The following is a 16,061-nucleotide window of genomic DNA, read 5'->3' on the forward strand; positions in this document are numbered from 1 at the left end:
TAAGTAGTTATTCACATATGTGAACACAATTTAAGAGCCTTGCCTTTCAAAAACAATCAATTTGTAAAGCTGTGAGGTACATATAGCAAATAAAAATCTAACCCACAAAGCACCCAAACCAAATGTTAGCACATCTCTGTTTTTCAACAAACTCAAAAGTTTCCTTTCTTTCCTTCAAAGTGACAATTAAAACAAATCGCCCTTTCCTGAAATTCACATACATTTCAAAGCACACTACAAACTTCTTAAGGAAAAATGGAAGTCACCCCTGGCTTCTGATAGTAGGAATACAGATTACTGTGTGCCTTGCCCATGGCAAGGCAGGTTAATGTAGCACAGTAAGAACATAATTTGAAGTCAGAGAGACCTGAGACAATTCTAATGTCCATCTTTTGCTCTGCAGTCCTGGCTCCATATTTAAAAGCTTTAAGTGTATACTACTGTATCTATAAAAAGGGGATACTACAAGGAATGTACATGCCTGAAACATAGCTTGGCACCTAGTAAATAGTCAGTAAATGGCTGGTCGCTTTCAATCTATTTTTATTTGATGAGTATCCAGCCATTCCTTTGTATGCCTTCTGACTAAGAGGCCATCACATCCTTCCCCAGTTTACTAACTTTCAAATCTCTCTAGGTTTCTCCACAAACTGCATATGAATTAAATTCTCTAAATACACAGCCCTTCACACAAAACATACCTAATGCTCATGAGTGGCACAAGACACAAAACGCTTGAGCACATGAGACAGACGACACATAGGCCCTGTCATCCCCAAACGCAGCCTCACTAACTTCTTTCCAATTTGTTCTACTAAGCTTGAGTCCTTAACATTGATTATGGGGGATGGGGGAGGGTATGCCACTTTCAGAGCCCTGGCTTCATTTATTTGCCTCACTGCCTTTTCCTTATTGGTTTATTTATATTCGTGCATTCATCAATGTATTCATTCATTCACATATTTATCAACCCAAATTGGTCCAAAATAAATGCCAAGTGGCTCACAAGAATACACAAAATGTAAGGTGAAACCATACATTCGCAATTGATAAGAATGTAAATGAGAAAAAAGAAAATAACAGCTGAAAATAAACAACGTACATTGAAGCTTGGAAGACAGTATGAAGTGCAAACACACCATGGAATCTCATTATAATTGCTATGTTTGGACCATACATTTGGTTCCAAGCTTTCTAGTAGTCAAGAAAAGGAAAACATCATCTGTCCCACACATTATAAAATCTGTAAAATAAAACCACGTGTTTATGATGTTCTTTTCCTAGGCTAAATCCTGAAAAAGTTCTATACTACAGTATCATAAAATGATACCAAACTATGCTTCCTAAATTGCATTTTAACACCAAAAGTGGGATGTGCCAAAACCTGGAACAGTCTCCAACAGAGACATATTCTCAAACATAAAATTTCATCTACTGATTATTTTCTCTTCTACCTGTCTCTTGTTCCATTTGGTCAATGAAATATAGAGATTAAAGAAATTTCTTTAAAAAAACAAATCGAGGGATGCCCACTTTTGTAAGTAAAGAAAAAATTTTCAAAACGCTTTTAAAAATTCCTGTGTATCACCAAATCACATATTTTCATTTAAGTAATGTAGACTGACTATGTGACAATATTTATAATGGGAAAATTATGAAAATACCTCAAACAACTAACAAAAGAGCACAAGTTAAATAAAGCCTGATGACACCATATGTATTATATTGAAATATATGTCAATATAATATTCATTCAATATAATATTCATATATAATGAAATATTATACACTTTCAAAAATGACAAAGCCTTTTTAAATGAAGGCAAATATTCATGAAAACATCGATAAATTTAAAAAGCAGAATACAAAGCTGTATACATTATGAGCTTAACTATGTAAAGATGTACACATGTATTCATGTGTATGTATATATACACATTCACCCATTGGAATATTCTAGAAAGAACTTCCTCAACATGTCAGCATTATTTCTGAGATTTGTGATTATGAGCAATTTTTATTTTCTGTACGCTTATTATTTTCCAAGTTAATGCTGATGAATAATTTGATGATGGAAAAAGGTCAGTGAAGAAGAATATCAACCCAGTTACTTTTGGCTTATATAATTATAAACAATTTTTATTTTCTTTTAATATTTTTTATGATTGACATGTAGATTCCAGTATGGGAAAATCTACTTTTAAAAAAAGTAAGTTCAAAATCCTAGTTTATTGGTAGTCTGTAAGCTTTTACATGCTACAAACATCATAATACTTCACAATTACCTGGCAGTAGTTCACTTACGTTTTGTAGCAACTTGGTATTTACAACTACATTTGGTTATCACAAACATTTGGTGAGGTATGCCAAATCTGGTCATTCTCGGTCAACAGGTGATAAAAACTCAGGTTCACAGAAGCTACATGACTGGCTCCAAAAATAACAATCATTACAAGCAGAGCCACACAAGAACCCAAGCCTCTTGGACCCAAGTTTAAGGCTCTCTGCATTAGTTCAAGTTTGACTGTGTTGTTACTCAAGCAATCCCCAAGTGGCAGGAACATTGAAACAATACTCCCTCCTCACACAGGAGAGCCAGGCTCCCAGACAAACCCCAAATTAGCAAAGTTTAGTTGAGAAAATTCTGGAGTTAGGAATGAAAAAAATGGACAGGAGAAATGAGGTCACAAGTGAACTTTTCAAATGTTTTATATGCAATAAAATAATAACAATAATACATTAAATAAAAGGAATGAGAGTTTTCTTTTTTTCTTTTTTTTTTTTTTTTTTTTTTTTTCCCTGTAGCCCCAGCTGTCCTGGATTCACTATGGAGACCAGGCTGGCCTCGAACTCACAGAGATCCGCCTACCTCTCTCTGCCTCCCAAGTGCTGGGATTAAAAGTGTGCGCCACCATGCCCAGCCCGAGAGTTTTTTACATTGTTTAAAACAGTAAGAATGATAGGCTCCACATAGTCTTATTTAGTTCTTGAGATGGTTTCCCATGGTGAGAAAGATGTATGACTCACTCACTACGGGGGTAAAAATGAGGGTGACAGAGAAGCAATGAACGGTGGTGAAATGTTAGTTCAAATCATGGATGTCAATGATCTCAGAGTCACAGAAATCCAACCTTGAAGCTGTAATACCTTGCTTGTGTCTTTAGGTCTATCTAGCACATAAGTGGCATTACTTACTGACTTTGTCCCCTTGTGAAGATGCCTTTTGTCTCAAGTATTTTTTGAAGATCCCCACCCACTTTTGTACAGAGCTCAATTAAATCACTCCAGTTTTAAGGGCCGCTCATCAGCTGTTCAGTGAGGGCATTTAAATGCCAGTAACTTGGTGATTTAGGACTTTTTAACATTAACTTCTTCTCATTATGGTCTATTTAAAAAAGGTTCTCACATCACTTCTTTGTAAGTTCAATTAAATCATCCAGGCTTTGTCTGGAATTACCTTGTCAACTGTCCGGCAATGGTAATAAATGGTATCTGATGACTTAAAAGTTCTACTGAACATGGTTTCTGCTCAATATGATTGCTCTTGAAGGCATAATAGCACCTCTTTACAGAATTCTCCTAAACCACTCAAGTTTTGAACAGGTAAGATGTGATATGACAGGATACCAATGTTCATTACTTTCCTGGGACATTCTTAATCTTTTTCTTTCAAAAATTGGCTTCCTTTATGTATAACTTTTTCTTTCAATCTTATAACCTACTACTAATTTTCATTGTATATTTTGATAATCACTTTTGGGGTACTGGAAATTTCTGAGGATCATCCTACACAATATCACTTAAATTAGTGTGAACAAGTTCATATTCAAGTTTAGCTAATGACTGCTCTTAAACCAAAATTCAACACTCATAGGTTCTCCTTCATTCCCCCAAATCACTGCATTCAGGAATGATTGCTGAAAGATATTTTACCATCTCTAGCCAAATCTTCTGGGTTACATTAACAGCAGGCTCTGTTAAACTAGCTAGTGCCACTTTTATTAAGGAGACAGCAGTAGCAATGGTGTAAAAATGCCTCATAGTAGGATCCTCAGAACCTCTGTAAGATTTTGAACAGTAAAGCTATATATGATTACTGTGTCTTCCTGAATGGCTTGACTATACATTGATCTAAGTTCAAGGATTCAAGGTGTGGCTGGTTATAAAGACAGTGTTTACCCTACAATGCATATTGGCAAATACATGTGAAGGATGGAATGAATGATGAAGAACCAATAGGAATTTTGAATCGAAGATTGTTCTTTTCTAAGTAGTCTTGAACTTCTCTAAGAAAGCACTGATCAAGCCATTCCTCAAGGGGAGATGGAGTTGCCCAAGTTCTTCTGTTTGCATGCCAGCTCATGAAAAACTTGGCTCAGTTTTATTTCCCATGAGAACATTTGAGAATAGTTCTCTGGAGAACAGCAGTGCTTTCACTAAGAAGTCACTTGAATTATTGACACAAAACAGAAATGTCAGTCTCTGCAATTTTGTTGACCTAATGTTCTTCAAAAGCACAGGTAGGATTTTCAAGGTCTCTAAAAGCATGTAGCCTCAATAGCATCAAAGATTTGTGTAGGCCCATCCATAATCTCACTCTTCAATCACTATCTGCAAATGTAGCAGATATACTATAGGTACCCTTTCTTTGGCCTCTAGAAATTGGCACACCTTAAATTCTCAAACCATTCCTTGCTCTCAGAAAAAAAGTTTTCAGGATCCATTTTGTTGTCAAACATGTTTAGAAAGATTCCTCTTATATGGTCTCTTATGTGGAAAGTATTTCATTATTATTTTACTTCTCTTCAATCCTTACGTCACGAGGGAAAAAGCATCTTGTAGTTAATAGGAATTTCACCTTTTCTTATGATACAAATTGTGGATTCATTTACACCATATAAATACCCCAGAACTACTTCTTTTATCTCAAAGATCCAGATCAACAATATCTTTTTTTCCCCAAGAACATTACCTTTCTTCCCCTTTTAGTCAATTTCTGTGACACCAGTGACCTTGTGCTTACTCACATCATGTTCAATAGTTATATCATGTTTCAGCTTTTCATCAATGAACATACCTTATAGTTGTTGACTAGAGATTTCATAGGCCCAAGTGTCACAAAGTGGTAGCATATTCTATTTAAAGCAACAAGTTATATTATCAGAACCACCTGGGTGAACAATAATATACAGTAATTTTTCTTTTTTAAATATTATATTTTTATTTTCATTATTTCTATTTTATGTGTATGAGTGTATTGACTGCACGTATGTAGGTACACCCATGTCATGCAATGCCTGCGGAGGTCAAAAGAGGGCGCCAGATCCCCTGGAACTGGAGCTAAGACAGTTGTTAGCTGTCATGTGGGTGCTGGAAATCAAACCCAGGTCCTCTGCAAGAACAATCAGTGCTCTTAACTGCTAAACCAGCACTACAGCCTCTATACTATAATTTTCATGAACCTGGTACTGATGGTGTAGGTGACAACTAGCAGAGGAATAATAGAGGAAACAAATGACTGTTCAGTCCCACCTTGTGATATGGTCAGACATGAAATTGTGGCAACTTGAACTGACTCCTGGATACTTAATTTAAAATCTTCAGCTACCAAAAAGTCATACAGAAGTAAATCTACCTATATACTCAAATACTCAAAATGGACAACTTACAGTTAGGAAGGAATTGCTGTAAATTCTACCCTAGATCATCAGAAAGGAGGTCACTGTTTATATACACTCGACAGTATTCTTGCAATGATTTCCCTTAACTTAATTCTATGAATTCAATTTTATGTGAGAGGCAAGCACAGCATGTATATTTTCTGTTATCCCACAGGAAGTCAATCAGGCATGATTCTCTGATGAAAGGCAACCTCTGAGGATGTCATGTCAGGCAGGCCCTGAGCAGCCAATGCTCAATAACTGACTAGAAAGAAAGAAAGAAAGTTACAGTGAAAGAATAAACTAGCCCTTTTTCAATGCCCGGCCACTGATACTTTACTTTTATCCCCTCCTCCTGGGAAGATAGAGCGAAGCCTGGCTTTCTTATTCTTCTCCTCAGGGGCCATGGGGAGAGGTTTGGAGCTGTGGTTCAGTGCTGAAGAATCCCGGTTGTTACTATTCATCCTCAGTGGGGGAGCTGGGGGTTTTTCTTCATTATCCAAGCTGTCAGACATTTTCAGTTGCAGCTGATTTCAGAGTTCCTAAAGAAAGGGGGTGGCAAACAGGAGTTAGGGAAGTACAAGCCCAATGCAAGCCTAGTAAATATGGAAAGACTATCATCTCAGAAACAATACTGGTTTTATCTTCTCACTCTGGTTTTTATGTATCACTTTGAGTTTTTCTTCTTTTTTTGTAAATTTTTACTGAATTTTTGTGTATTTCATACAGAATACCTTAATCATCTTTATACTTTCTTCCCCACTGGCACCATCTCATTTGCGTTAAAGCCTATCAAGCCAAGCTAGTGTCCCCAGATGTCCATCTGAGCAAGTTCATCCCCCTTTAAGAAGATAAGTTAATCTTCACCCAGCAGAGTTTTTTCTTCTACAAGGAAGAAATTTGTCTCCCTAAAGGCTAACAAGGCGACTTCTAAGAGAAGCTGAAGTGAAGGCTTTCAATATTTACAGGCAAACACATAAGGTCCCCTGATTATTCCACAATGAAACCCTTCTTTCTGCTGTTCATACACAATCTCTATGTGAAAAATTTACAATAGTCTTTGAAAATATTTTCCTGATGATAATGATTAAGGGTCACAAACTCATCCAAGTTTCAAATTGACACAGGCTTGGGTATTGTTTAAATGGCCTGCAACCATTTCTTAGCTGCTTTAACATTGGAATGTCTTTGGTGCCTGCTTCTTAACTCTGTGTACCTGACTTACAAAATGATTTCTGCTAATTTTATAATAATAAACTGGGAAAGAATTTTATATATGTGGCATTTTCAGGAGAGTTGAGGTGTGCTATTGTGTAAGACAATGCCCATCTTTTCCCAAGGAAGTAAATGATAAAGATGGACCAAATCATGACCAATGGAGGAAGTCCAGTGCTTTGTAGAGACATCATAATCTTACTCCCTGTCATATTTTATTTCTTAGAACAGGGAGGAACAAGAGCATTGACAGAGGTGCCTGGGTTGTGAAATCCAATCTAGCTGTTAGGAATATTTTTGCTCTGAATTTTATTATTATTTAAGATTTTATTAAAATCTGAGTACATTCGTGTTTCATTCAAATGAAAGGGAGGACTGAGCTGGAAGGTGTGGCTTCTCCAAGGTAATGTTCTTCTCCAGAGTTCTTCCTATTCTAATTCAAGTCCTCCCCTTATACATTGACTCCTGCAAGCACAAGTCATGTGATAAGGGCAACTTTTGAATGTCTGGTTTTAATATGAGAAAAAGCAAACTCAATTACAATGATATTTCTGTAAATTTATCAAATATTACTTCACATTAATTTAAGAACATAGGAACTCTCCAAATAGAACTTATCCTTATTTACTGTTGGCATAAGAAATGATCTACCATAATTCCTTTTATCACTTTCATGGTCGCAAAGTTTATTATTTTAATACCGGCCTCTAAGTTATATCATGGTATGTGGAGAATTTAAAATTTTTATCTACATTTTATGAAATCATGTTGTTTGCAGAAAAATGAATGGAACTGGAAAGCCAGAGTCTAAAATACAAGTATCACACGCAAGATATAGATTTTTAAAAATATATATATATATATTAAAGTAGAAGGGAGATTTTAGGAATGGGACCAGAAAGAGGGAAGAGGGAAGAAAAGAGAGAGGAAGAGGGGGAGGGGGAAATATGATGCAAGTACATTATATATATTATATATATATCATAATAAAATCTATTATTTTGTACAATTAATATATGGTAATACAATTTTAAAACAATTTTTTGCTATGTTCTATATTCTATATTCAGTCTGGGAAGTGTCCATGAGGCCTCACCCCTCCCTAAGGGACAATAGGCAGTTAACAGTTGTTGGGGGTAGGGCGTATCCTTTTCTTCAGCTAATAAGTTGCCCTTGCTCTAGTAAATAACCACTCACTCACACCCAGACAAGAAACTTGAATTAAAATAAACTCAGTGGGCCACATACAGAAAGAAGAAAGACATGAGAGAAGGGGTCTTGTTAAGAAGGGTTTTAGCCAGAGAGGGGGGAGGATGAAAGGGCAATGAAAGGTGGAAATGACTAAAATTCATTACAGAAATATATGAAACTGTCAAATGAAAGACGAAACAAATATTATGTCACTATCCCTTAATGCCTTCTGCCATGCGGCTGTGCAGGAGATCTACTTTCTTTTGCTTTGCCATGCCTTGAATTATCTTAGTGAATTAAGATCAATTCTGTATCTATTCAGTAATCATGATGGTGAAAGTACTTGGCAAGAAATGCTTTGTCATCACTAACAACGCACATTTTCCTCTACAGCATGAAGTACAATGAAAAAATAACTGTGATGTCAAGGTTAAGTATATGCACACATGCTAGGTATGCTAGTAAATATTTTAACAAAAAGATGAAACCAGAACTAATGTATCTATATTTTCTTTTGCATTTTGATTTTTGGTCCTTCTCAACTTACTCTTTCTTTAGAAGAGGATGACTTCATCAGTCACATTAGTTTTTACCTGTCCAACTCATGGGTCTAATTTAACCACTGAGAAGAATTTGCTATGAGGTTGACTGTTCTGGGTTCAATAACAATGTCTAAATATGAAGGGATTATTGTAAAAATCTCAGATATGTAACATCTCTCTAGGTAAAAAATGAAATATGAAAGTTACTAGAAAACACCTGAGCATTTAAATAAAAAACACCAAGATTATTTCTGGAAAACCACCCATAGGGATTGAGAGCCAACATTTTCCAGATGATACATATTTGCTGATGACACATTCTTAACTTGAGATGACAGAAGTCAGAGACACAAGCATGTCCTCTTTAAAACAACCTGATCTTGTGTAACAAGGCAAGAGTCTAGGACAGCAACAAATCTAGGGCAACATAATTGAAAACACTGTGCTCTTTGTTTCTTGATAAATAGGTGTGGCTACTGACACAGCAGCCTTTTCTCATTCTTAATTACACTATGTAAACAGGGAAGCAGGCAGATGCCCTGCTTCTTTCCAGGCTGTCTGATTACCCTGATGCTATCTGACTGGGTATGCTTTAAGTTGAGAGTGAACTACTTGGAATGTAACACAAAAACTTTACTGTTTTAGTCTTGAAAACTACAACTCCAAATTTAAAAACACACTTGCTATGCTATCATAGTCAATAAACACCTAGTTTATATGCTAGACTTTCTAGTTCTCAACAAATTGTAGTTGTTTTAGTTTCATGGTCCCAATATTTTTCCTGTTTACCTATTCATTACAAATTTGATTTTCTTTGAATTATCCCGATACTACCTCAGTTCTTTATTATGTTTTATAAGGTACAATCAATAATTATTTTCTTGACATGCTTAACTCGCCTTCAAATAAAGTGCTTCAAAGCACGCTTCTGAAACAATGGAGAAAGGTGAGGTATTTAAAAGGAAGCTTTGCTGTTAAATGTGATTTCTTTTCCCAAGTGGGAAATATCTTGTACTCTTCAACAAATGTAGAAAAAGGGGATTCTGCTTGTAAAGAATACCAATTTACTAAGTCAAGTCCTCTTATGAGACAACTTTCTATGAAGGATATTACTAATGGATTGCTGCTTCAATCTGCCTATGATGTCATTATTACCAATAATTTAAGAGACTATTTTTCTTGGGATGGCTGTAAGCTCTATTTCAAGAATTGGACAAAAGCACCATTATTATCTAGGATCTCAGCAAAAAAAAAAAACAAACAAACAAAAAAAAAAACAAAAACAAAAACCCTTTACCTTTAAAGTTTAACTATTGTTGTTCACTTCTACAATAGAATCTTGCAACTGAGTGGCACTTTAGATCTAGCCACAGGCAATATGTTTCACTTTCAAAAATGGGCCTTAGTGTTTTGGAGACATAAGTAGTTGTCCACCAGTGTCCACAGTTTATATCTAGTCACACCTTGAATTTATACTTAGCTACTAGTTTTTTCAGAAAAAAAAATCAGAGATACTGGTTGACATAATTGCAATTGAAAAAAATTCACCTGTAATAAAAATAGATCATTTGTTTCCTAACCAAGGACCTTAAACACCCCATTTAAAAAGTACTGGGACACATTATCTCTCTGTTTTTCATGCCTTTTTCTCTCTCAGCCTCACACACAAGTGTGAGGGTATGCATGCACAGGTGACTATGTGAATAGACACAGCACTTCACTGACTTGCCTTTTGACACAGAGACTTATTGCGAAGCATTTTGGGAACAAAACAACTCTCAGGACACAGAGCAACTATAGATGACATGATTAGGAATGCTCAACAACTGTCATTAATCTGTCATTATTCCCTCATTTTTTCAAAATGTGTTCTGCTGCTATGCAGTGCCAATCTAAACACTCAGGTTAAAAGAAGGAAAGCCACCAACATGCATGCATCCAGAAGTCAAGGGAAAAGATCAGGAGTCAGCTATATTTTAGCTAGTATGACCAAAATTTCCACTATGGTGTATGTGTTGAATTGGATGTAACTAGGAAATGCCAATTGTGTCCATTTGTTACAAGTGTTAAACACAGCTATGTAAAGGATGAGAAGCCAGAAAATCAGGTCCTACAACTTACAAGATGATTAATTAAACCGTAAGCAAATGAAATAAATATTCTAATCAGATCTGATATGTGAGTGACATATATAGAAACAAATAAACGTATGATTCTGTGTACTTTCAAAATTCTTGTGATTACTTGCATATTTTTCCTCAATGGAAAGTATGTTGTGTGCTTTTCAACCAAAAGCCCAGCCTGGCAGATACACAGTCATCATTTAATGAAACCAGTGTTGAAACTCCAAAAACCACCAACAATGTAAGCCCATTGTCAGGCAATGGTAAGAATACTAACATTTTTGCCATCTTTGGATATGAATCTAGTGTATATAACTCAAGACAGGGATGGAGCCTAAAGAATAAAGGTAAATCTAGGGTAAACTTTCTAATGTTTATACCAAGTGAACATAAAAATGCACGAAAGAAAATAAATTTTAAGAGTTTGGAAGCATAGGTCACAGAACCTTATTAAAACCTGAGTGTGTTATCTGAAGTTTTTTGCAGGGACAGGGGTTCCATATAGCAAAAATTAGCTCTGTTTTACTCAAGGATTAAAATTTTCATGACAGCCTGTGGACTTTAAGGCACTAAGTAAATATAGATTTAAAGTCATCTTATGCCTCCTTAGATAATTATCAATATTGAGCTATTTGTATATGAAGATGAGATTGCTGCCTTTATTTGAACTATTTGTATACTGACTTGATGGTGAGAAAGAGATTCAAGATTTATACTTGCTGTCTTTTTTCTATGCTCTCTTATACCCTAAAGCACACATTTTCAAAACGGCTTGGTAAGTGTTTAGGTATATATAGACTTGACTGGGAAACAAAGTTTACCTTTGGTAACTAGCTTACGCCAATATCAAACCTATTTTTATCTTGTATACATTATTAGCAAATGAAGCTTCTCAGCTCATAAACTTATGCCTGACAACGTAAGACAAATGTAGCAGGTAGTTTATAAACTGCCCCCACACACAAAAAAAAAGGAAAAGGACAAACCATGCCATGGAGCCTTCCATGATTGTGCAATATCTTGTGATCTGAAAGAAGGATTGTATAATTACTCGGCATTTCTGCAGCCTATATAGCCTATTCAGTGTATTTGAATATTTCCAGAGAGTTTTCAGACATTAAGTCCCATAATGTTATGATATCAAAGACAGCATTTTTATGGAAGAGAATGAGCCAAATGTGAATCTCGAACATGCTCTTTCAGCACATTGCTATTCTCAGAGTAAGTGAACAAAGGAGAGCCTGTCCATCAACCACCGCCAGCTACATAGGCCTAACTTCACATTACTGTGATCTTGTCTCAAACTGCACAGAATCACGCATTCCTTCTCCCCTCAAGAGATCATATGCTTCCCGAGGGTAAGAGACCCTCCCTCAAAACTGCATGTTTTCATAGTACCTAATACACTGTATTGTTCTCAACAAGCATTGCATGTGGGATGAGTAAATGGAGCTCTATATGTTTTATGTATTGGTTTCAGCTTTGAGTAAGTATTCATAATGTTGCACAAGTCCACATCCCGACTTAGAGCAAATCTGAGCCAAGAAAGCATACTTAAAAATATTACCACAAGCCTAACTGCAAAGCAGATAAGGATCATTTAGAAAGCTGCTAGCATCTGGTTACTGATTATTCATTTTTTAAAAATATTTAATTTTGTAATGTCTAAAAAACTTTCATGCTTTGTTCCTGTTTGGGCCTCACATCAATATAATGATGAAGGAAGTACCATCTCCTTATCCAACATGAGGAATATACAAAAAATAGAGGTTAAGTGACTTCCCCAGGGTCACAAAATAAACTAAAGTACAGAGATTAGAATGCTTTAAACTCCTAAACTCTTGTCGATTCCCTTTAAGCAAAACACTGCACCAATACAATGTGTATCCAAATAAACACAACAGTGTGCACACTTTTCATATACGCATTTTAACCTCTTAAAATATGAATACAGCAGATACAGTCTTTTCATTTCAACACACATCAAGCTAGTACTTACTAATTTCAATTGCTTTTCCCATCCAAAGGTCCAAGGCTACACGGTTTATTGATAGAACTCCGAAAGATTTTGTTGGCCTGTTGTACCAATTCTTAGATGGCCTTGTTTTGGAACTTGCCTCTTCTGGAGCACTCACCAAGAGAACTCTGCTATCAGAGACAGAGGTGTGCTGTTTCAGAGAGCCTCGCCAGGGAGATACCATTACAGTGAATAATAGAGGGAAGCCATTTGTAAGATCATTTGATCAGGAGGAGCTGAGCTACTTGTTAGGCAGGAGATTTGCAAAAGCAGCCAGACAAACAAGGGAGTCACTAGCTCTTTTTACAGGCGCCTAGTTTCAATCTTAGATTATGCAAGAGATAGCTCACCGCTGACATACATACAAGCACACTCACACAGAATACATTTATGTTCTATTTCATTCACACGCATAAATGAGGTTGGTGGTCAAGTAGGCCTGTCCTCTGCTAACATTCTTTTGAGTGACTTCTATTGTTTTTAGCAGGAACCTTTCATTAACTGAGTCCAAGAAGCCAGCGTATTATAGTTGCAAATTTCGATAGCAGTTTGTAAATAAGGAAATCAATAGGTATACTTCTAGCATCTGGACCTCATAGACTGTATATATTATGTGGGACAAACAGCTCTTCTCCAAATGATTCTTAAGTATCTAAATATATGCAGCACTATACTTTATTTATTGTATATGCTGCATGAGCTAGTGTCAAGAAAATGCCAATGATTGTCTGAGTTGTATTTATATTTGCAAACTAATATGTTATTACAGGTTGCAGCTTTTTATTTCTAGTATTAATATGCCTAAGAGATGGAAAGATACATAAATTACAATGGTAGAGATATTCTTAAGCATGAAAGAAGAGAAACAATTATGCTAAAAGATACCTCAAAGGAATAGGAGGGGGAAAATAAAAGGGAAGCAGAACCTAGTAATAGAACATTTCCTCATTCTCAAACAGAGATTGTAATAGCCTTGGAACATTCAGATGGAAGAAATTAGATGTAGACTAATAGCCCAAGGGAGCAGGGTATGGTGAGCCAATGTCTTAGGTCTCTGGAGTTCTAGCTGCTCTCTGTTACTATGCATGAATGATAATTTTCCACCACAATGAAGTATCCACACATTTCTGCAAATTTGAGCTCAGAATTATAATTTGTGAATTTTCCAGGGCTTTTTGTACATCATCCAGTTGCCAGGGTACTGTTGTTTAACCTGTGACTCACAACTCCTCATCCTAGCTTATTTCTTTCTCTATACCTAGATTGGCTGGCTGACTGTAAGGAAGATGTCCATGGCATGTATAAAGTGAAGAACTATATGAGAGCCATTGAGACAATGGTATTAGTTCTAAACCAGGACCTTAGATCAACTTAGCAAAATTCACATTTCACCTAAAAGTGATTCCTTGTCAGATCTGAAAGTTAAAGAACTTATCTGCAAAAAAATGTAAGACTCCTTCCCCTACCTATGCCTTTGATCCGAACTTTACATGCCCACAATTTTAAAAGGCTGAGTATCTGTTTCAGCATCTTATTTAAGAAATATAAGGAAATTGGGGCTGGAGAGATGGCTCAGTGGTTAGGAGCACTGACTGCTCTTGCAGAGGACCCAGGTTCAATTCCTAGCACCCACATGGTGGCTACGAACCATCCTTAACTCCAGTTCCAGGGGAATCTGACACCCTCTTCTGACCTCCGTGGCATTGCATGACACGGGTGCACTCACATACATGCAGGCAATACACTCATACACATAAAATAAAAATAATAAATAAAATATTAAAAAAAGAAATAAGGAAATAGTAAATATTATCTGTAAACAAAAGGTTTCCACTAAATACTAGATGAACGAGATACGACAAGATCTACTTGTCATCCATTCCACCTCAAAAAAATAATTAAGGATAAAGATCCAGATGGTCATAGCCCTGCTTTGACCCCCATGAAAGACAAGTGTTTTACTTTTTAAAAAAACTGGCCAAGCAATGGCATGGTGGTGGTACTCCTGCAATCCCAGCACTTGGGAAGCAAAGGTAAGCAGATCTCTGTTACTTCCAGGCCAGCCTGGTCTATATAGCGGGTTCCAAGCCAGACAGGGTTACATAGTGAACCCTTTTTACAAAATAACAAAAAGAGTTCAAGGCCAGTCAATGCTACATGAAACCCTGTATCAACAATAATAAAACAACACAAGCAAATACAAAAAACTGACAATGGTTTTCAGTCAATATTCAATACCACCCAAAGTAATTCTTCTGAAACCAAAAGTCTGCTCTGAAAGGTGACGCATCATAATTGACCATATTGAGTTCTCTGTGACCTCCCCATGGCCAACTTACATATGCTCTTCATTTCCAAATTGTCAGATTCATCAAGTACCTTGGTTTCATTGCTCACCATCACTCTACTAGTTGGCTACATCTAACACTGTCCACTTAAAGAAGATATGGCTTGTCGTTGGTTCATGCTAGATGACATCCTTCAGCTATCAGCTGTGCTTCCCCAGTTTCCAAACACATATGAAGAGAAGAGTACTGTATGCTTTCCTGTGGCCCTGGGAAGCCCCCAAGCTGAGGTAATAAAGCTCAGCACTCATCTCAAAGAAAAGAAGATACAGTATTTGGGGAGGAAAATTGCAGAGAAAGTAGAAGCAGAGTTAAATGCAAAGAGCCAGAGTCAGCATGCCTGAGGAGGAATCAGTCAATAGGTTCCAAATTAGTCCTGTGCTGGACTGTGGCCTAGAATACATCCTGATAAATATATTAGGGATAAAAAGAGGGAACCCGGATCTTCATAATAAATATATACAACTCTGTTAAGTGATGCTCATCTCAAATTGAGCATGGTAATTTCTCTATGGATATATTTCAGGAATCCTCCTAAATGATAAGCAGAAGGAAATAAGTAAGCGTCTGGCCCTGAGTGAGGTTTGAAGGCTCAGTGACTGCATATTACATTTAAATGCACATCAAATATTCAGACAAAAATACAACTACCAAGCAAATAATGGCATATAAATGTTAGATATTATTTTTAAAAATCATAGCCTGTACTTATTTATTACTTTTATTTTTACTTTATGTGTATGAGTGTATTGCCTGCATGTGTGTAATTGCACCTATGTCATGCAATACCCACTGGATCCCCTGGAACTGGAGTTATGGATGTTTTTTATCTGCCATGTGGGTGCTGGGGATTGAAGCCGGGTCGTCTCCAAGAGCAGTCAGTGCTCTTGACCGCTGATCCATTTCTCCAGCCTCCATAGCTTACTATTTCTCCAGCATCTGACCACTACTATTCTCAGGTCTGTGAT

At 36.4% G+C, this 16,061-nt stretch overlaps 1 protein-coding gene across 5 annotated transcripts in view; it reads right to left on the reverse strand.

Moving 5' to 3' along the window:
* Positions 1 to 16,061, reverse strand: part of Pak3 (p21 (RAC1) activated kinase 3) — a 290,822-nt gene that overhangs the window by 102,086 nt on the left and 172,675 nt on the right. For all 5 annotated transcript variants that reach the window (XM_008852948.3, XM_029556029.1, XM_029556026.1 and 2 more), the window contains one exon: positions 6,001 to 6,202. In XM_008852948.3, coding sequence (XP_008851170.1) covers positions 6,001 to 6,175 — 175 coding nt within the window. In that variant the 5' untranslated portion in view covers positions 6,176 to 6,202. The remainder of the gene's footprint in view (positions 1 to 6,000; positions 6,203 to 16,061) is intronic.

Source organism: Nannospalax galili, unplaced genomic scaffold, assembly GCF_000622305.1.
Source record: "Nannospalax galili isolate Female #2095 unplaced genomic scaffold, S.galili_v1.0 scaffold25, whole genome shotgun sequence".
Classification (NCBI taxonomy): Eukaryota; Metazoa; Chordata; class Mammalia; order Rodentia; family Spalacidae; genus Nannospalax; species Nannospalax galili.